The sequence below is a fragment of the Electrona antarctica genome (genome assembly GCF_951216825.1).
Source record: "Electrona antarctica genome assembly, chromosome: 10".
Taxonomy (NCBI): Eukaryota; Metazoa; Chordata; class Actinopteri; order Myctophiformes; family Myctophidae; genus Electrona; species Electrona antarctica.
Genome location: NC_136791.1, coordinates 16,615,258 through 16,637,608, shown reverse-complemented (window position 1 = coordinate 16,637,608; position 22,351 = coordinate 16,615,258). Strand labels below are relative to the sequence as shown.

The 22,351-nt window shown below is 47.4% G+C and overlaps 1 protein-coding gene across 1 annotated transcript in view; it reads left to right on the top strand.

The window, feature by feature from the left end:
* The window catches only part of slit1a (slit homolog 1a), a 159,278-nt gene that overhangs the window by 70,408 nt on the left and 66,519 nt on the right, over nt 1–22,351 (top strand). The window contains exons 5-7 of the mRNA XM_079512412.1: nt 16,415–16,486; nt 16,877–16,948; nt 20,247–20,318. Of these exons, the coding sequence (XP_079368538.1) occupies nt 16,415–16,486; nt 16,877–16,948; nt 20,247–20,318 (216 nt within the window). The remainder of the gene's footprint in view (nt 1–16,414; nt 16,487–16,876; nt 16,949–20,246; nt 20,319–22,351) is intronic.

The window sequence follows — 22,351 nt, the reverse complement described above, 5'->3', positions numbered from 1 at the left end:
TTAGGCTGTGTTGAAGGTTGGCTTTCTATATGGGAATTGTGCGTGAGTGTGTGTGTGTGTGGCGGGGGGGAGAGAGAGAGAGAGCAGGAATTATATAAATGTGCTTCTTTCTGGTCACCTTCCCCCTGGCTCCGTCCTCTCCTCTCACCTTCCATCCTCTGCTCTCACCATCCTCTACTCTCCTCTGATACTTTCCATGTGTGTCATGGACTGCAGGAGCTTAACGTGATGACAGGTTTTTTCCCTCTCGATTAGCACGGAGGGCCAGAGAACAGAAGTTGTGTATTTGTGCGCTTGAGAGAGAGAGAGAGAGAGAGAGCCATGGAAGGAGAGAATGGACGATCCATGGAGGCTGCTCATTTCTGGCGAGCATTCATCAAACTCTCCATCGTTTGGCTTCTCGCCGTTTCCTCCTTTTATTTTATTTTCTTTAAAAAATGTATCCCACGATTTTGTAACCCATTTTTCACCCGGTGCCAATTGCCTAAGCTGCAATCCTGGCCGCTACACTCTCCCTCTGTCAACCTGGGGAGAGCCCTGAACTGAGGTCATGCTTCCTTCAATGCATGAGAAGTGAGCAGGCTGCATCTTATCACCTGAAAGGGGGGAGGTTCTCCGGTAGGACGTAGCGCGTGGAAGGAACACGTTATTCCAACAAGTTCCTATAGTATAAAGACCATGATTGCTGCATGTTTTTTGTGAGGGTACTATACCCTAGGGGACACGGGGAGAACATGCAAACCCTTCTCCGTCGCTGTGCAACCCCGCACCTCTCTCTATCTCTCTCTCTCCGCAGAGTGGATCAAGTGTCTCTGAGTGTGTTTCGGTTTATGTGTTGATTGAAATAGCTCCCGACTGCGCGCGTCTTTCGCGCCGCGGCCCTCTGATCTGGTATCAGCCTGCCTGCGGTTAGGTGTGGAGGATCCGTCATCACAGACGCTCAATAACATTGACCTCAGAACAGCCGTTTCCAGGAAAAGCCGTTATCCGATCTCACGGATCGGTTTCCACCGTGTTTTAGGTAGCCAGCCTAGTGGCATCTTTAACTGGTTTAGAAAGACCACACAGCGCGCGCGAATGTGTGTGTATGTGTGCGTGTTTGTGTGTGTGTGTTAGAAAGACAGACGGACAGACAGACACAGAGTAGGCTTTGTTATCTTTCTAAATGGCCCAATCCTAGCATCTCACTCCGTCCCAAGCTACTGTAAAACATGAGTCCAATCTTGTGAAATGATTTCCAGGCCATTTGCAGAAATGGGGGCCATTATATTTCTGGCTTAATGTTTGGGTTAGGTAATGGACCTGTATGTTTTATGTTGTGCTCTCTCTCTCTCTCTCTCTCTCTCTCTCGCTCTCGCTCTCTCGCTCTCGCTCTCGCTCTCGCTCTCGCTCTCGCTCTCTCTCTCTCTCTCTCTCTCTCTCTCTCTCTCTTCCCCCCAAGCAGGGAGACGGCATGCTAAGTTACAGTTAAATCCCCAGGGTTAATTTAAAAGATGGACCAAGGTGGACCGCTATACAGAACACTCAGTTCCACACCATCATTAGTCTTGCGTATAGCCAGACAATTATTCCACAATCTCCAAATCCTATGTAAATGGTGCATATATAGCGCCGCCCTTTATCCAAGGCGCTTTACATAGATGTGCATTACATTCACCCATTCACACACACATTCACACACCGATGACAGGGGAAACCATGCAAGGTACCAACCAGCACATCGGGAACAATTAGAGGATTAGTGTCTTGCTCAAGGACACTTCGACACTAACTCTGGGGCAGCCCAGGTTTGACATGGCAACCTTGCGGTTACCATCCGGCCACTCTACCCCTGAGCCACCACTTACTGTATATGTAGAGTCCAATCTACACGCTTGAGATTTGATGTTGACAGAGGAAGAAAAAGCATACAGTTGTAACTCAGGTCCATGTCACTTATAAGACTACAGTGCAGTGGTTCTCAAAGTTGGGGGCCGAGGACCCCCAAGGGTCCTTGAGGAGAGCGTACAGGTGGAACCAAATGGAGTTAATGGACCCTTACAGGTCTGTAACTATGAGTTAAACGGAGGTACTTGGCCTCATGCTTGAAATGAAAAGGTTTGAGAAGCGCTAGGGGACAGAAACGAGCGTGAATATGAAAGTTAAGTGATCTCGATTGGGACAGAGAATACCAAACAAAATGGGATGGATTTCAGCTCTCCTGCTTCTTGGTTCGTTTTTCCCATGCAGTCACCACACATTAACTTCATCATTCTCTTCTCTTTTTCATTTTTTTTAATTCATTCACCTATTTCCCAGCCTCACACGGGTGGCAGTGGAACCCAGAGCTGATCACACGGCTCTCTCTCTCACACACACACACACACACACACACACACACACACACACACACACACACACACACACACACACACACACACACACACACACACACACACAGAGAGAGAGAGACATCATGAATCATTTAGAGTGAAAGACGAGATGCGGGCAACAGTTAAACTACTTCTGTCTTTACTTGTGTGTGTGCATTCGCGTGTGTGTGTGCATGCGTGTGCGTGTGCGTGCGTGAGGCCAGCGTCATGTGGACTTGATAAGTCCTCCTGACATTGTGTTTTCTCTGGGTGGTTGTGGAGCGCTGCAGTCTGGAACCGCTGTGTGTTTCTCACTGTGTGTGTGTGTGTGTGTGTGTGTGTGTGTGTGTGTGTGTGTGTGTGTGTGTGTGTGTGTGTGTGTGTGTGTGTGTGTGTGTGTGTGTGTGTGTGTGTGTGTGTGTGTGTGTGTGTGTGTGTGTGTGTGTGTGTGTGTGTGTGTGTGTGTGTTTCTCTCACTGGCCTGGAGAGAGCTGGAGATGATTAGTGAGGAGTCCAGCCATGAAATCCCCTTTAGGTCCTTGTTGAACAGAGACCGGTCTGTGTGTGTGTGTGCGTGTCCTTATAGAAGTGTGTCTGTGGAAGACGTACTCTGATTTCCTTTTTTACTTAAGTAAAAGTAATGAAAGAATCGCCTGGCAGATATTGCCATAATGAGTGAGACTACAGTAAAAGTAACAATACCAGAATGTAGATGATCCCAGAGTATGCGCACGCATGCCTGTGTGTGTGCGTGTGCGTGTGCGTGTGCCCGTGTGTGTGTGTGTGTGTGTGTGTGCACGTGTGCGTGTCTCTCAACACCAGCATATACGTCCCAGCCGCGCTCCAGATGCGTTCATTATGGCTCTCATTATCTCCGGCGTTCTGTCCGCGCCCGGCGAGCCTCCGCGGAGCCTTACGGGGTTAAAATATGACCGTAGTTCCATACGGCGGAGCCCTCGGGCCCCGTTTGGAAATGAGATAATTCTGCCTGATGACTTACTTCCTGCCGTCTGCGACGTCCATATAAATAAATAGATAGATGGACCGTAGGGGGGGGGGGGGGGGGGCTGGCGGGGGGGGAGTTGCTCGCTTTTCCCTCCAAAGCTTCTGCTCTATTATGCTTCAAGGGATATTTCACGTTAAAAAAAACCTTTGGTCATTTAAATAATTGCTTTGTAAAAAGAAAAGTATCAGGGAAATAATTAGGACAGAAAATAGGACAGGTGTTTTCCATGAACGTATCATGGTTAAAATGGAGCTTTGAAGTTACTGGGTTAATGGGTTTGTATAGGAAGGGGGTGGGGCAGCTAAATGAATATCAAATATCTAAATACTGAATCAAGAAACTTAAAAACTGTCTGGGGACAATAAAATGACCAAAAGTTTCTTTTAAAATATCCCTTTAACCCATGAAGACCTGAGGCCGATTGTACAGATGCCTTAATTCTAAATCAGTTCTCACACTCTCAAAAATAGCAGATGTGCAAGCTTGTAGATCTGCTATTTTTGTATGGCCAATGCTAACATCCAAATGACACGGATGCTTTCCCGGTTTTAATGGCCTTATTTAAGGTCGCAGGGCTGGAAACAGCCGATCTATAAGCTCACATCGCGTCTCGACGGACGGATTGTAGATCATCTATTTCCGGCGGAAATTGCCGCGGTTGTTCAGTGGTGCTGTACTTTTGGCAGACTGGTGTTGACGTTTGACTCTCAAAAGAAACGATAGAAGAAAGAACAAAAGCAGAACAAAGACTAAACAGACGACGCTATTTGAATGATGCCGTGTTGGGTTGGGTATAATGGGCCCAGTGTTTGCTTTTCATTAGGGTTCTGCTGCTATGAGGCCTATATTTAGCCCAGCGGGATCCATACAGTACAGTACGCTGTAACAACTACAGTAAATCTCTGCTGATGACTGTAGCCTTTCTTTACATTACTCACAGTGTAGCTGCATTAACAGAGTAAAGCAGAAGAGTCATCCTCTCTTTTTCTCTTCTGGGTTCTTTGTGATGATGATAAAGACTTTAACAATGATGATGATGAAGGATGAGAATTACCTCTACTACCTCCAGTAGTAGCGGAAGCCCTCCCTACTTCGGACCGTCCTATGTAAAATCAATAATTCAGTGTGTAGTAACACAGTGGCTCGAAGCCTGTGTGTCCGTGTGTCCGTGCGCATGTGCGCGTGCGTGGGGGAGTCTTAAGGAGAAAGTGAGAGGAGACCAGTCTACTGGAACAGTTTATAATTTATTTCACTGAAGGAACAATGTGAAGAGAGAGAGATGAGGCAGGCAGATGAGTGAGGCAGGGCTAACTAATTTACCACACACACACACTCACACACACACACGCACGCACGCACGCGCGCACACACACACGCACGCACAGACAGCAGTGTTTTGGCAAGCACCCAGAGGTCTCCTGCAGTCTCTTTCTCACCTCATTCTCTTCATGTTACTCTCCATTTGTAACACCTTATTTTCTTCACCTGTCTGTCAGTGAAGCCCCCCCGAACCCCCCCGCTCTGCTCCATATGTCTAACACTCAACGCTCAACTAATACATTAACGTAGACTCTTAGACGACTAATTCACTTTCACTTTCCTCATGGTTTGAGGAAGTGGCCCTCTTAACCACTTAAGCCCCACATACTTTGCCGTGCGCCAAAAAGTATAAATAGACAAATGTACACGGTCCCACATATGCCTCGTGAAGTGTTTTCACCTTGTATAGGTCTGCTTTACAGTATTCAAAATAAATAAAGTATGTTGATCAATTTCTGATGCTCTTCCTACGATGGTAAAGACCCCTGCTTGGGCCATGGGGGAGGTATCGTGCTGCTTGTGAGCTTCAGGCAGACTACAGTACTCGTCAACCATGTACTGTTTATGTGTCCTATACACGACACCAGTTGTCTGAATGGCTCCATAGCCCCACTGCAGGTGGAGTTGCATTGCATTGGCAAACAATGCTGAGGTGCTGCTGACCTTGGTACAGAAGTCTAAAAGTGAAACAGCTACAAATACGCTGTGTAGCTTACTACAGTAGCTTTGTATCCTTGTATCTTTTGCATCGGCCAGTGTGAATGCAGAAGCATCCCACTGACGCAGCTGGTGTTGTTCAAAACCTCTGCAGCCCCATTTGGAGTTTCAAGCCTCGAGTTGTGACGTGTCTTTTGCAGAGGCTTCCCGAGTAGTTGTGTCAATTATGTGTCTGTGGCTCATAGGCTGCGTTCACACGTCTGCCATTCATTTTCAATGGAAGCCAGTGACGTGAAGCTACGAAGCAAATGCGATGGTTGTAACGGCTGCAAAAGCTACGACAACGTACGACTACGACAACTACCGAAATATTGAGCTGGTTTCAACTTCAGCTACAAAGATACAAAGCTACAAATACACTGTGTAGCTTTTCATCTTTGTATCTTTTGCATCTGCCAGTGTGATCGCTTACATCTCATGTTTTCATAGTGTACAGTATATGCTGTGGCCGCTTCTTGGTGGCCTCTTCCCTGAAGCGAGGAGGTTCTTTGGGGATCGTGCGGCGCACGCGACCCGAGGTGGCGAAGACGACGTCTCTGTCTGAGAAGTGTGCGTACGCGGGTGGGATCTTTTGCACGGGACACCGAATAACGTTTTATTCATTGGAATCAGATCCGGATGGCAGCCTTAAAGTGCTCACCCTGACTCCATTAAAACGCTATTATTAAGAGCCATATAATCAACCCACTGATCCGCTGGCTGGCTCGCTCTCTTCTTCGTCGTTCCCCCTCCCGTCCTGTAACCTTCCCTCCCGTTTTCTCGGTCGTTGCCTGTGTCATTCCGCCTCGTGGGCGGCTCTCCTCTGGCGGCCCACCCCGGTCAACCCACGGGGACCCCCGAAGACAGGGTCCATTAACCAGGAGCGCTGCTGCTCCGACGGGGCCGTCATTAACTCCCCCTGACTCTCCCATCCGCTCCAGGGCGCACAGTCACATTCTCCAAGCGCCTCCACCCCCCACCAGCCTTGTGTGTGTGTGTGTGTGTGTGTGTGTGTGTGCGTGTGTGCGTGCGCGCGCACGCACGCACGCACAATACTCCACATCAGTGCACTGCTGATGCACCGCAAAATTCGGAGTGTAAAAAATTTACCCCTTGAGGGTGCCGAGTTTCACAGTGAGCGATTTTGTTTGTCTCCCATAAAACCCTGGGTATGGATTTATCCATTTGTAACGCCAACACACATTCGATTAAACTGCCTTTTATTCGTTACAAATACGTTCCGGACTGCTGTTTTAATTTGTTCTATATACAATGTGGCGCTGTGACTTAATTCACTGTCGGCGTGTCTTAGGGTCAAACCAAGTCATCAGAGAGCACAGTGTGTGTGTGTGTGTGTGTGTGTGTGTGTGTGTGTGTGTGTGTGTGTGTGTGTGTGTGTGTGTGTGTGTGTGCGTGTGCGTGTGCGTGTGTTATTTGCGGGCTCGCACTTTGTGTGAGGGGAAGAAAGTAGTTAGCAGTTAGTGGCAGCACACTGCCTTTCCTTTAACAGTCTTAACACACCTCATTAACTCTCTTAATGAGTAAGTAATCACACACATTCTCTCTCTCTCTCTCTCTCTCTCTCTCTCTCTCTCTGTCTGTCTCTCTCTCTCTCACTCTCTCTTAACCCCCCCCCCCCCCCCCTCTGAATGTGAGAGTGGAATTAAGAGTCCTTGTTAAGACTAAACAATGTCTTATCGGGGGGGGGGGGGGGGGGGGGGGGCAAGAAAACAAATGGTGCACGTTAGTCAAACATGCATCACATGCACTCATGTTCACACAAATCGACTCAATCTTATCACTCGCAAATGGAACTGAAATCACTTTTCTCTTTACTGTTCTTACAAATGGGCTGTGGTGGAAAGTAAGTACATTTGTTATCAAGCACTGTACTTGGAGCTATTTGTTTTAACCTTACTGGAGAATTTTCACTACATCTCAGAGCCAAATTCTGCTTTTGGTCCACTGAAATTATTTGAACACTTTACTTTACTTATAATTACAAAATGTGCATTTTAACCACTTTAGCCCTATATATTCGGTACTTCGGTTATTTGAAAATAGGCGATATACAGTATACAAGCTTACATCTTGTAAGCATGCATCTTTTATGCGTTGAAAACCTTTGCAAAAAAATATTTTAATACAGGATTTGTAGTAGTATTGTTGTAGTAGTAGTAGTAGTAGTAGTAGTGTGTTATGGATGTGATAAGTGAATAAGTGAATTAAGGATTTTTATTTCCATTTCACTGGCGTACACTCCCAGAGTTAAATGATTACTGAAGATTTTACTGTGGAGACACTAGAGAGAGAGATAGAGAGAGAGAGAGAGAGAGAGAGAGAGAGAGAGAGAGAATTTGAGTAACAGTGGCTAGTAGTAGGATGCCTATTGCGTTGACCATGTTCGCCTGTTGGCCATTTTGCTCTTACGCCATACTCGGTGGTGGTGGTGGGGGGCCTTACCCAGAGCCACACCCACCTCCCTGAGTATGACATCAGAGCAAAATGGCTGCAGTCAGAATATTGTCAACGGCGCAGAGCTCAGACCGGGAAATAAACTGAAATTTGGGTTTGAATGAATGTTGTACATTTTGTGTTATTCTCTCTTCCCGTCGAACCACTTATTTAGTTACCGTGGCATGATGAGGATGACGGGAGCATGTTGTCCCCGTCTCATGATGAGGATGACGGGAGCATGTTGTCCCCGTCTCAGCGCAGTCTGATTTACAAGCCTCCGTGTCAACCGCACTCGTAAACTAACTGGCCTGTTATTGAGCAGGGCTTGTGCAATCCGTGGGGTATGAAAGGGCCTATTGTTAATGTTCTTGCGCATAGGCACAATATTCATGCGCGCACCGACCCACCGTGTGTGCGCCTCGAGGAGATCCACGCCGACCGCATCGTCAGAACGGTTCCAGACTCCGCGCCTCGAGGGCCTCCATGGAAGAAGGTCCATGTAAAGGTCCCGGAAGTAGAGCCGATCTACAAGCTCATCGACGTGTCTTGACGCGACGCGTCGTAAGCTTCTGGATCTGCTCCTTTGCCATGCGCAGAACAGATGCACAGCGGAGTGTAATTGAAGCATGAAGGCTGCCCCACAGCTCCTCTGGTTGTGGACAGTGTACAAGGCTACAAGATGAACTTAACTGGATGCCAAACCAACGCACATGATGCTGGTGGCAGTGTTGCCATGTCTGCTTATTAAAAGCGACTGTGGGCTTGTTTTTCTGTAAAGTTTCTTGTAAATGTTGGTAGCTATCCATCCATCTTCAACCGCTTATCCGTAGTCGGGTCGCGGGGGCAACAGCTCCAACAGAGAGCTCCAGACTTCCCTCTCCAGAGCAACATATAGTGACTTCCTCCTGGGGGATCCCGAGACGTTCCAAGGCCAGTGAGTCGATGTGTTTCCTCCACCTGCGCCTTGGTCTGCCCCGGGGTCTCCTCCCGGGGCAGTGGGACGTGCCTCGAGGACCTCCCTAGGGAGACACTCAAGAGGCATCCTAACCAGATGCCCGAACCACTTAAGCGGTCTGCTTTCCATTTGGTAGCTATGTTTTATTTATCTACCGGTATCTATATATTTTTGGGGGGGTGCTTGTTTTTAAAGTGTATTTGCTTATATGGGCTTCCTTTCTAATGCTGTTTAAGCCGGTGGTCTTGTCAAGGACCGCCATCTGAAAATATATTGTGCCAGGAACCCTCCTACAAGATTTGTGATGTTAAAATGTTTTGAAAACATTCAAAATAATTGAAAGGCTGAAGTAGAAAATCGGGTTAACGTGCTGAGGACCCCCTGGAGCCCCCTCAAGGACCCCACATTGAGAACCGCTTCTATATTGCACCTCAAACATTCCAAAGAAACCGCTGAAGAACAAACTTACAAGTTACAAGCCATAAGCATAAATAAACCCACCCTCCTTTCTGATTGGTGGAACAAGCATGGCATCGGTCACACACCCACTCTACCATACAGTATGTATCTGTGTCAGACGGAGTGTGTGTGTGTGTGTGTGTGTGTGTGTGTGTGTGTGTGTGTGTGTGTGTGTGTGTGTGTGTGTGTGTGTGTGTGTGTGTGTGTGTGTGTGTGTGTGCGCGTGCGACTGCGTGTGTGTGCGCGTGTGCATGTGCATGTATATGTATGGTTTTTGGTTGCGTATCGGCACAGTGCTCCCAGATAGAGATCAGAGGTTAATGATGTGAATCAGACAGGAACCAGACATTACCTTGGCCGCGCCGCCAATCTCCTCCACTCAGGCGCCTTGAGCTACTACGTTTGATAACGCACTAATTATCCCAGATACAGGCCTTTGTGCCATACTCTTGTACACGGACAGTATCAGCCACAGGGTTTGTTCAACGGGCTTCAAAAAGCACTTTGCCCGCGTGTCAGAGAGATGCCTTTGTCCTGAGCGGGCCGTGTGCCATGAAAGGCCTCGCGCTTACAAGAGCAAAGCTCAAAGACACACCTGAAAACATGTGTGTCGCCTCCCGCCATTAAGGCCACAATGTGAATGAGCTGTGAGCAACGTCAGCGACGCAGAGAGAGAGCGAGAGAGAGCCAGACGACCCGTAATGAACTAGCTGCCCCGTGCACTCGCTCGAGGTGTTCAATGGGCCAAATCTAGACCAGGTCCGGGCCGTTTGAACACACAGGCCGGTACTCTCACTCGCCAGAGTCACTCAGTCACTCATTTGCACACCTGTAATGACAGAGGAGCGCTTGGCATGAGACGGGGACGTGGAATGGCCTGCGGACCTGACGTCATTACAACACTGCGAGATGCCTAGGCGCCTGGCCTGGGGCCTCTGCAGTGGCTATAAGACGGACATGGGGGCCACAGGCAGCCTTGCCTGGCTCGGGGAGAGAGAGACTGCATAGCATTGCAGTGAGTCTATGGAAGGATTCTGGTGTTTTGTAAGGGAGTGCACCCTGGCTCCTACAACCTCCACGGATACATTATGCAGCGAAAAGCCTGGCGAGTGCATGGAGGTTATGAACCCCCGGGCCGCTCCCTGCTTCTGCTACTTAACATCGCCAGCATGTTGCTGACAAGTCTGATAAGCTTGGCCCTGCACAGTGGTGGAAAAAGTACTCACATGCGTTACTTAAGTAAAAGTTTCAACACCGCAATGTAGGAATACTCTGTTACAAGTAAGTCTGCAATTCAAAATATAGGCCTACTTGAGCTAAAGTACAAAAAGTATTGGCAATGTACTTAACATACCAAAAGTAGAGAGTACTCATTAAGCAGAATGTCCCGTTTCACCGCTTTTTTATGTGTAAAAAATCTTTTGAAAATAGCAGATCTAGTTGTTTCTAGTTGGACAAGTATTGGAAATTAGAAATACTCAAGTAAAGTACAAAATACATCACAATTGTACTTAAGTACAGTACTTTAAGTACATGTACTTAGTTACTGTTCTCCACTGGCCCTGCAGAACCCCCCAGCAGCCAGGCGGGCCAAGTTTGAAGTAGCGCAGACAAACAGACACAGCATTCACCGTTGGAAAGTGTACGGGAACAGACAGACAGAATAAGCTGAAGAGTGCTCTGGTTGAAGGACGAGGACGAGGGGTGGTGGTGGGGGGGGGGGGGGGGGTGTTTGGGAAGGAGTCTGTTTCTTCAGTCGACGTCAATATGAGTCGCTGATTGCAGGATTACTGTGTGTTTATGTGTTTAGGCCGCGTGCCAAATGATGCGCTACGGTGGTATCTGTTGGAAGTGCCACAAGGTTCTGGATTTACAGTCATTGCCTTGGCGTTGCAGAGCTGCTGGTGGCCGAATATCCCTCTTTGTGGTGACTGTTCTCACATAATCATGTCTGCTTTTAAAAGGATCAGTGCCTCCTCCCCGAGAACGAAAGAAAGAAAGAAAGAAAAAAAAACTTGCTTCCAAGCTCATTGAAAATGTCAAATATCTCTCCGGGCCGACACAGTCGGAGCTGAGCTTAGAAAATACCAGCGAGGGGCAACCACAGACTATGTAAAATACAGCCTGGTCTCCCACAGAAATGTCCCGTTTGCCGTTTTGAGAATGTGTAAATGCAGAAATGTAGAGTTGCTAAATTTAATATTGCTCTGGCTCCTGAAGGAGTTGAACCAGCCGATAAATCCTTACAGGACACAGAAGACTGCAGACTCCAAACCGTGACCGCTGTGATTATTCTGTTAAATCGCCACTGTCGAGGCAGAAACCTCATATCTCCACATTTTACCTTTTTTTTTTGTTTCCCCGTCAATTAATTCCCTGCTATCATACTATGGTGTCACGCAAAAGTAGCATACATTTCCAATCCACGAGCTGAAAACGAATTGGTGACGCATTTTGAGCTTGTAGATCTGCTATCTTTATTTTATTTATTTTTATTTAATTTTTTTAACATTTTGGACACGTTTTGAACATGCAAGTTTTCACAAGCGTACAGCAATGAAATGTGACAGAGGGGTGAGCGAGCCAGACAGACAGACAGAAGAGGGGGAGGAAAGAGAGAGTGGATGCTGCATGTACAAGTGGAAGGGAGAGTGTCTGGCAGTGGTGCACACAGTAGAATCTGTGGCCTTAATTTACGGATCCTTAAGGATCTGTGTATTTGTATTTTATGTATTTAATGATCATTCAAGTTCGTCGTGCTCCTTTTTTGGGGGTCCAATCGCACGTCGTTGCCTTAGAGCCGATACAGAGTGGCGTACAGCGCGACCCTCCGTGACCTCGAGCCACTAATCCAATCACAAACGACGCCACATAAGTGGAACGTATATGGGAAGCCTGAGCCAATCGTGTTACGGCGTGCTAACAGGATTACGGGAGTTTCAGCGTGCCGATTTCACCCTGTTGCTTTTTCATTTCGCTACTTACACACATACCATTGTGTTCGTATCGTCACAGCCCTTCCTGCCCCGTCTTGTGTTCCAGTTCCTGTGTGTGTGTGTGTGTGTGTGTGTGTGTGTGTGTGTGTGTGTGTGTGTGTGTGTGTGTGTGTGTGTGCGTGTGCGCGTGCGTGCGTGCGTCTGTGTCTGTCTGTATATCTCTCTCTCTCCCTGTCTCACTGTCTCTCGCTCTCCTTGCAAAGCCCACTGTTATATACCTTCATAACCTGGGAGAGAACACGCACGCATCACAAACATAGACCTTCAAATCACCAGCGTTAATTGAACTCTGAGTGGGCACAAAGAAATTGACCCTTTTGGTCAATTTGATTAAATGTTTTATACGCTCACAAGTTAAATGACTGTGCATGCTTTTCTTCGTCCAAGGGGGAGAAGCCAGTGTGCGTCACACAGTGAGCCAGTTGGACGTGTCGGTGGTGCATGTGTTGTTGTGGCAGGGTGAGGAGAAGGTAAAAGGACTAATTAACTATCGAATGGAGCGAGCAGAGCCAGGTACAACAAAAGCATTCCTGTCGTGATGTAGTAGGGCCTCGTTGATAAGCGGCACCAGCACAGAGCGCCTCATGGGTGCCAGACTGACTCCTTCTTGACGCTTTCAAGTTCCTCATGCACTCTGGCTGCTTCTGCCAAGAGGAACAACAAAGAACTTGGAAGTGCACAAAGGGCCCTGGCTCCTGTGGTAGCTACAGCAAGGAGACATAAAGTGGGTTTGATGTTTTTTTTTAGTTTTTAGTTTTTTTGGGGGGTGTGTTATCCTGCGATAATATTATCGGGGGCGGTGGTGGGCACCAGTTAACCAAATTGCCGGCCAACGGTGTGGAAGCGCGCCAGCGTCTCGGTGACAGCAGATGTTATGCAGGTCTGTTGAGAAAATTCCATCTTCAAGGACAGGCCCGGTAAAATTAGAACACATGTCATTAGGAATATTTATGTTGTCTTTGAATAGGGGCCAGCTTCAACGCTCGACACGTCGACTCTACAGTGTGTGTTCACGCACGCACACGCATGTGCGCCTGAATATTAGAGTGCGCGCACGGCTCTCTGTCCATGCATGTCAAGTCAGACGACGTGTGCGTTAGATTTGTGAGCTGTCGAGGAGATTTGAACGGCGGCCAGATCGATGCTGTGATGTCTGTATGATTGGAATGTGGACGTCGGTCTGGGATAATTGGACGGCTTCTGCGTTAGTTTATTCAAGATATAAAGATGGGGCTCATTTTATGGCCCGCTGCTCCGTAACGTCACGTCATGTAAAATACACACTCGTCTTTTAATGGGATGAGACTGCAAAGAGAGGAGGCAAGACTCGGCAGGTCGCTATTAGAGACCTGCCAAGATGCAACCAGAACTCTATGAGCTCTGTGCGTGCGTGCGTGCGTGCGTGCGTGCAGGGTATGTAACACATAAGTGTTGCGAGCCTACTAGAGCTGCTATTTTCACAATTTCAGAACATTATTGAACATTTTGGATGTATTTTTGAAAGATCTTTGTGTGTGTGTGTGTGTGTGCATGCACACAGTACTGTATGTCCATAAGGTATCCCTTTTGTATGTCACATAAATTATTGACTTAAATCTGCACGTATGTGCAGATTTAATGTGTAACTTTCCTCTTCCACCCTGGATTTGAACCCTGGTCTCAATAGAAGAGCAGGGAGACAAAACACAACCCCAATCGTATAAGTCACATACTCTACCATACAGACTACACTCAATTACATTTTATTGATTTAAAAAAAAAGTTACATACTTTGCTTTAATCATACTCAAACAGAATTCTTTATTGGGGGTATATGGGGTGGGGGGGATTTGCCAGTTGACTCAGATTCTGCACGCTCACAACAACAAAACAGAAACGGAGCAGAAATTCCATGTTTAATTGTGGCGTATTTGCAGTGGGCTGCCCGAGCACTGTTTTAATTGCTGCTTGGCCATGAAGGCTCCGAACCGCCGAGCACCCATTCATTAGATGGATTGCACAACACCGCTGCTGTGGCACAAGGAAGCCTTATTTCTCCTTCTTCATCTTCTTCATCTTCTTCTACTCGCTGTTCTCTTTTGCTCTGTGTGGAAACGGAGCCTGTGTGTGTGTGTGTGCGGCGCTCATAAATCTGACAAAAGAACGTTCTTCTGGAAACGACCATGACCCAGAGAGGACAGTGTTTTTAAGAATGCATCTTGGGAATGTTGGGAACTCATTTTAACATTACTGCATCAGGGTTTCATGTGTGCGTGTATGCGCGCATGAGTGCGTGTGCTTGTATTACTAATAGTTGTGAGGGCCAAAATGACCACACAAGTATGGTAGATGTTTGAGAAATGGACATGGAGATTTTAAGAGTTAGGCTTGCAATTAGGGGGAGGGGCGGGGGGGCTTCTTAGTTGTGTGCTGGTGTTGGGCACCAGAATCTGCAAGTTCACTGTTGCTTGTAGATGCACTATTTTTGGTGATGTGGTTAAAAATTGCAACACAGTCATAAATGTGCGATTCTAAAAGGTTAATATCCCCACAAATATTGTAATACAATTGTGTGTGTGTGTGTGTGTGTGTGTGTGTGTGTGTGTGTGTGTGTGTGTGTGTGTGTGTGTGTGTGTGTGTGTGTGTGTGTGTGTGTGTGTGTGTGTGTGTGTGTGTGTGTGTGTGTGTGTGTGTGTGTGTGTGTGTGTGTGCTGGTGCAGCTGCATATTAAAAGGAGTAAATATGATGCAGAGCTCTGCAGTGCAGAATGGCGTGTGGTTTTTCCCAGACTCTATGGGGGACCATAAGTACTCTGTTTATGTCGGCCCTTACTGTGGGAGCCGTGTGAGTGTGTGTGTGTCGCTGCATGTGTGTTTGTGCGTGCGTGTGTGCATGTACGTGTGTGTGTGTGTGTGTGTGTGTGTGTGTGTGTGTGCGTGTGTGCACAGAATTGGGGACCTTCTGAATGTGGGTAGCTCACCATTTAAGCGACAGACAAAAGGCCCTGCTAATTAAAACTATGGCTACTTCTGTTCCTCTCCCTGACCCCCCACCCCCTCACACACACACTTTACTCTCTCACTCTCCACCTCTCAACCACACATGCACACTTTTCACATGCTTAATTTTAAACCACCGTTAAGCGGCTGTGCCCACAGTGTGTGTGTGTGTGTGACTCCTCATACACACACACACACACACACACACACACACACACACACACACACACACACACACACACACACACACTGTAACCATCCCTCAAGCTTTTTTAACGTATTTATTATTTTAGTGCAGGACACCTCATGCCATTGCAGGGCATGAAGCACAGAGAGCAAATGATAGCGCGAGTGATCAGCGAACAATACAATCACTATAAAACAACCGCTGTGTGCTGCGAGGAGCCACTCTCCGTGCATGCAGGCCCAACAACATTTCAGGAGAAAAGTATTTTCCCCCTTTCAGGATTCTATAGTCGGCACCAATGAGTTTGCTCGGTTCAATAGTATCATTTGGGTTCAGTTGAAAAGCGAAGCTGTGGGGTAATGGGGGGGTGTTTACAGGAGAAAAAAATGGATGGATCACATGACATCATGTCCCCCGAATGATGTGTTGTCGCCCCGTTTCTGATCTGACAGTCCATTGTTCTATAAAGTCTGATTTAAGGTCCTTACTGTATACGCCGCTGGTATTGTGTCTGTGACTGTGATGTTGTCATGTGATTCATTTCCCCGAAATGTATTTCATTTGTTTGCCGTTTTTTGTCACGACTCAAGTTCATTCACACACAGAACGTGAATATTACAGCGACATAAGTTGTAGCGACAGGTTCTGAGCTTCCGCACATCCGCAAATTCAACCTGTATGAATATTCCGTAATATTTAGTATTCTGCCTTTTTATATTGTTTATTTGTCACATCTTTACACAGTGTGTAAAGACCATTACACGTACAGTAGCTGCACGCCGGTGGCGTGACATCTCAACTAAGTATACATACAGTGTGTATATGTATACATGTACAGTATGGGTCACATAGAAAATGTGGCAGAATAGCAGTTTGCATTACGACAAGTAGAAAATAACTTCATACTTGGCATTTACGGCACCCACTTTGAGACATACAAAGGGTGTACATATTAGGGCAGAATATGGAGGTCTTTAACTAATGAAACGATTGTTCCATGTCTTCACAGAGATCTCAGTGAGAACTTCATCCAGTCCATTCCCAGGAAGGCTTTCAGAGGGGCCACGGACATTAAGAACCTGTGAGTGACTCCTCATACACACACACACACACACGCACACAGCATGTTGACTGCATGGGTGGAAGGCTGCGCACACACACAGATAAACAATCTTTACAGGCTGTGTTATGTGAGCACCGTTATCGATCTACCACAGTCCATCAGTGTTACTACTTACTGTACTGTATCAATGATTATATCTATCCTACAGGGAGAGAGAGGTTGTGTGTATACTGTATCTGCGTCTCTTTGTGTGTATGTGCGTATGTGCATGGGTGCGTATGTGCGATTGTGCGTGCATGTGTGCGTTTGTGCGCACACAGTGAGTGAGTGAACGAAAAACCCAACACGTTAAAATAAGGTTTCTCCCGCTATAATAACTAAAGTGCTCTCTCCCTCCCCCCCCCGCAGTCAGCTGGATAAGAACCACATCGGCTGCATCGAGGACGGCGCCTTCAGGGCCCTCCGAGGCCTGGAAGTACTGTGAGTATTATTAGTATTATTAGTATTATTAGTATTATTAGTATTATTAGTATTATTAGTATTATTATTTATTACATATACCTTCAGGGCCCTCCGAGGCCTGGAAGTACTGTGAGTATTATTAGTATTATTAGTATTATTATTTATTACATACCTTCAGGGCCCTCCGGGGCCTGGAAGTACTGTGAGTATTATTAGTATTATTAGTATTATTATTTATTACATACCTTCAGGGGCCTCCGAGTCTTGGAAGTACTGTGAGTATTATTAGTATTATTAGTATTATTATTTATTACATACCTTCAGGGCCCTCCGGGGCCTGGAAGTATCATCTGAACCCACCGTGATGTTGTTATATCATTACTATTCTTCAAGAAGCGCCCCACCCTCCATGCTGCTATCATTACATTATTTCCATTATTACATTATTAGTTTTTAGTACCCCCCCTGCTAATATCCATAAGTTATATTATACACACACAAGCTTGGCCTTTAATTACCATAACCGTGGTCAATCAAGCCCGGGGGGGCCCCCTTCAGCAAGGCTCCCACGTGGCGGGACCCTCCAACCCAACCCAACCCAACCTACCGACCCTACCCATGCTAGGCCCACAGCATCCAGATCAGGACCCATTAACTCTTTGTTCGCCTCTGCCACCCCCCATCCCCTATGTGCCGCCCACCCATCATCCTGCCCTGGGCTATATGCGGTTGTCATAGAAATAACATGACCAGAACACCCCCCCCCCCCCCCCCCCCTCCACGCACACACACACACACACACACACCATTTTTCCCCATTCAAGTCAGCATTCCACTGTGACCCGCTATAAGCCAGCGTGTTTTGGCGTTGCGCGGTTTGCCAAATTCAATTAATCATCCCGCTTGTCAAAGCTCATAATTACAGGCTTCGTCTCTCTCTCTCTCTCTCTCTCTCTCTCTCTCTCTCTCTCTCTCTCTCTCTCTCTCTGTCTCTCTCCACCTGAAACAGTGTGTGACGATGGCACGGGGTGGGAGTTCACGGGGGACAAAAGGCACAAAGAAACCACATTGACGACTAGTTGTTTTAAATGGTGGAAATCAGTGGAGTTTGGTGGTGATTTTCCATGAACTACTTAAAACCCTGTTGTACTCCATTGACTTTGTGGTCCCCCATGGCTCTATACTAGGTCCGCTCCTTTTTTATCAATCTACTACAGCACGTCTCTTTGCAGAAAATAGCTGTTCTTATGAAGTTTGCTGTTGTCGCGTTGAATGTTCGCCTGTTTTCACCGAAAGATTGGCTATTCATGATGCATGGTTAAATGCTTTATCCACTTAAACCCCTAGTCTTAGAGAAGTGGTCTTGAGTTACAACATGGCTTGGCTGCCACATGACGTCATGGGGGGAACACACAAAGCCAGGCGTTGGAGTGGCTAGCGCCCCTCAACAAAAGAAATTAGCGAAGGTGCACTTTGGTGGTGGACTGAAAACTTGCAACTTGCAATATAGGTACCCTCACAAAATAACATGCAGTAATCCTGGTCTCTAAACTGCGTCCCCCTGGCCAGCCGGGGCGCCTGATGGAGGGGAAAGGAACTGGTTGGAATAACGTGTTTCTTCCACACGCTATGTCCAACCCGTCCAAAGTCCCCCCTGTCAGGTGAAAAGAAGCGGCTTGGACGCTTGCTCATGCATTCAAGGAAGCATGAGTTCAGTCCGTTGCTCTCCCCAGGTTGGCCGGAGGGAGTGTAGAGCTTAGACATTAGATAATTGACACTGGGTGAAAAAAATGAAACAAAATCATGGGATAAAAATGATAAAGTAAAAAAACCAAGCCACTTCTTCAGGTGAAAACGAATAGACGTAAGAAATCACACCTGTGTGAAGTGAGCGGTGCAACTGTACCGTGTGGGCCCGCAACATCCAGACCCCCAGGAACGTGCCCAGGGGTGCCGCCTGGTTCCGGCGAGCCTTCCTGCGTCCGAAATGACAGAGTTACTGTGTTGCAGCTTTCCGTGCTCGGACGCAGAGACAGACACACATACACGCACATACGTATAGGGACACACATAGGGACATAGCTGCGTAATGGAGCGGAGGCACCGCTCAAAAACTGGAATAACCTGTGCGTATATAGCCTTCTTCAGGGTAGCAACGAATGTATACTTTTTCTGTCACACCAAATCCCTCTTCGGCAGAAAACAGTCTACAAGCTCAACATTGTGAGGTGTAGAATGTGTAGATCTGCACTTTTTTGGGGGGGGCTAATGTTCCTCCCCTGGACGGCCGCTGGGGTTCAAGTGGTTAATGGGGCATTGGGATGGCAGATGTATAGGATGGTGTCGTAATGATGCTGTGAGGAGACTGATGGAGGGGGGCGGGCGACGGGGGGACGGGGGGGGTGCATGGGGGTGTTTAGATGAGGGTTTGCTTGCATATACGTTTTGCTCTTTTTTTTGGGGGGGTGAGGTGGGGGGTGGACAGGTTGAAACAGGGAGCAATATGGTATTGGGTTATTAGGCAGATTGAAATGACCCGATTCACTTGCCGCAGCTGATGCCCTGTGTGTGTGTGTGTGTGTGTGTGTGTGTGTGTGTGTGTGTGTGTGTGTGTGTGTGTGTGTGTGTGTGTGTGTGTGTGTGTGTGTGTGTGTGTGTGTGTGTGTGTGTGTGTGTGTGTGTGTGTGTGCGCGCGTGCGCGTATACGAGTGTACGCGTGTGCGTACACTCGTATATGCTTGTCCATCCTGTCACATGGGCTCCTTTGAACACAGGCAAGGAGGTGTTTTACACACAAACACACACACACACACGCGCGCGCGCACGTATATATATACACGTGTGTGTCACATGTGTAGCCTATAATGTGCAGATACGTGCACACGCATGTATAATTGTGTGTGTGTGTGTGTGTGTGTGTGTGTGTGTGTGTGTGTGTGTGTGTGTGTGTGTGTGTGTGTGTGTGTGTGTGTGTGTGTGTGTGTGTGTGTGTGTGTGTGTGTGTGTGTGTGTGTGTGTGTGTGTGTGTGTGTGTGTGTGTGTGTGTGTGCGTGCGTGACTGCATAAGTGTGAGAGGCAGGTGGGAGGGAGGGAGGGAGGGAGGGCTCCCCATCTGTGTGTAAAGAGGTGTTATGTTCCCAGCGGGGCGCAACAAAGAGAGAGAAGAGAGGGACAGACAGACAGACAGACAGACGCAAAAGTGCCCTTTTAGGGAATTTCTGCCTCCAACATTCTCTGCTCTTTCCTGGAGGAGATGACATGTCAGATATGTATGTGTTCACAGGGTAGCCTAATATTCCTCCTCTCCTTTTGGCAGGACACTGAACAACAACAACATCAGCAGCATCCCCGTGTCCAGCTTCAACCACATGCCCAAACTACGCACCTTGTAAGTAGAACGCCTTTCTATACACCGCTGCTTCTCAAAGTGGGTTCCAATGGGGTCCATGAGGGGGCCTCAGGGGGTCCCCAGATACACTCTGAGAGTGCACAAAATGGACCCTTACGGATCCAGTTATTGTACTTGTAGGTTGGCTCTTTTGCTACTTTTTTGAAAAATGTTTGACCCAATTTTAAATATTTTAGCATATTCGTGTGATATTTTTTTGAGGGGCGTGATTTTTTATGCCTTCATTCACTAATCAGGGCATTTTAGCAGCCATGCTAAAATGTGGTATGTGCCATAATGACTTGGCTATCGGGTTCCCCTGACATTTTTAAACATTTTAGACATTGTTTAAATAGCTGGGGCCCTCACCAATGATACTAATGAAGGCTTTGTTCCATTTATAGTGTAGCACAGTGGTTCTCAAACGTTTTAATTGCAAGGACCCCATAACTCTGAAAGTGTACAAATGGAACCAAATGAGGGTTCCACCCGTTTCCACTCTCAGAGTTACACACCCGTAACGGGCCCATTTGGAACCCCCTCAATGAACCATGCATGAGAGACTCCCTGGACACCAATTCGAGACCCACTGGTGTAGCAGAGACTTCCCGGTCAGCCAACAATGTCAGCACCCTGACTCTGTTTGACCAGAATGGAACAGAGCCTTCATTAGTGTCTACGAAGTAAGTAAGGAAGAGGCCCAATTTCCTTGCAATATGGCTGCCGTGCATGCATGGTTTCAGTCAGAAACACTCACGTCAGAGTAGAATAGATTGAACCATTTATTACAACAAATGGAATACATTACTGCCGTTAAAGGCTCCGCTCTGGGAGATGTTCTCCGATTTTTTTCTAAGCAGCATGCTAAGCTAAATCAGGGAACATTAGCAAAAACCCCATAGGGATACAATAAGTAATGATAAGCAATACATTAACATTGATATTTAGCTTGAATCAGCAGACAAATAGTATTAAAAGTATAAAAAGTATTTGAGCCTATGCCAGACTCTGATCAAAAGGTGGAGGCTGGGGTGGTGGAGGCAAGCTTTGCTTCATTTCTCCCGTTCTCAGCATTAAGTTAAGCCACAGTACTTTGCAGCACACTGTCCCAGATGGCCGGCCTGTCGGCCCCGGCCCATGTGCAGTCCAGCGCAGTAGTTGTACTGTGTATGGTAGCGTACAGAACAACAGCGGGGCCCATAATGATCTAAATGGGAACAGATAGATTTTGTCATTCCAGTCAGTCTTGGGACCCAGCCATAGCCACATTGAGCCCACAGCGGGGTCTGTGGAGGTGCCAGGGGCCATTAAAACCCCCTCCGTCTACAGAGCGCACAACAACTGGCCTGTGATAGACGCAAATAGTCCTCAAAGCCTATTGTCTGTATGCGATTACTAAATCTGAAATTATGTCCGAATTAAAACAATTATGCTCGCTGGAACATGGAAAAGCACAACTTTGCCGTTCTTGCGGTGGCTATTTGAGATTCCTTGCTCCCAGTGGGGTTAAGGCTTTTTTTCCCCTTATCCCCCGTGCGTGCACGTGTTTGTGTTAGTGTTAGTGTATGTGTGTATGTGTGCGTGCGTGCGTGCGTGCGTGCGTGCGTGCGTGCGTGCGTGCGTGCGTGCGTGCGTGCGCACACACACACACACACACGTGCACGCGCGTACAGTACACGTTCCAGATTGCCACCGCAATGCTCCAGAGTTATTCTGGACGAGCGCGCTGTTCCAGGAATGTCTTGTTTGGAAGATTGGGTTTAGCGAGTTTCTTTTTAGAGTCGCGCCCGTTTAGGATGTGCCGTTTACAATCATCCATTTAGCGTGTCACTCCGAGTGTGTGTCACCGCAGGGGGGACGGTTGTGATGTGCTTGCGGAGACAGAACGGGCCTGTGTGTCTCTGGGTCTGCATGAGCAGCACATCTCGGATTCTGTGCACAGCTGTGGCTGATTTTTCGGCTGTCAGCGCCGCGTGTACACAATAGTTCCAGCCAGCTAGTTCTTTTTAAGATAGGAGAGACATCTCCCAGAC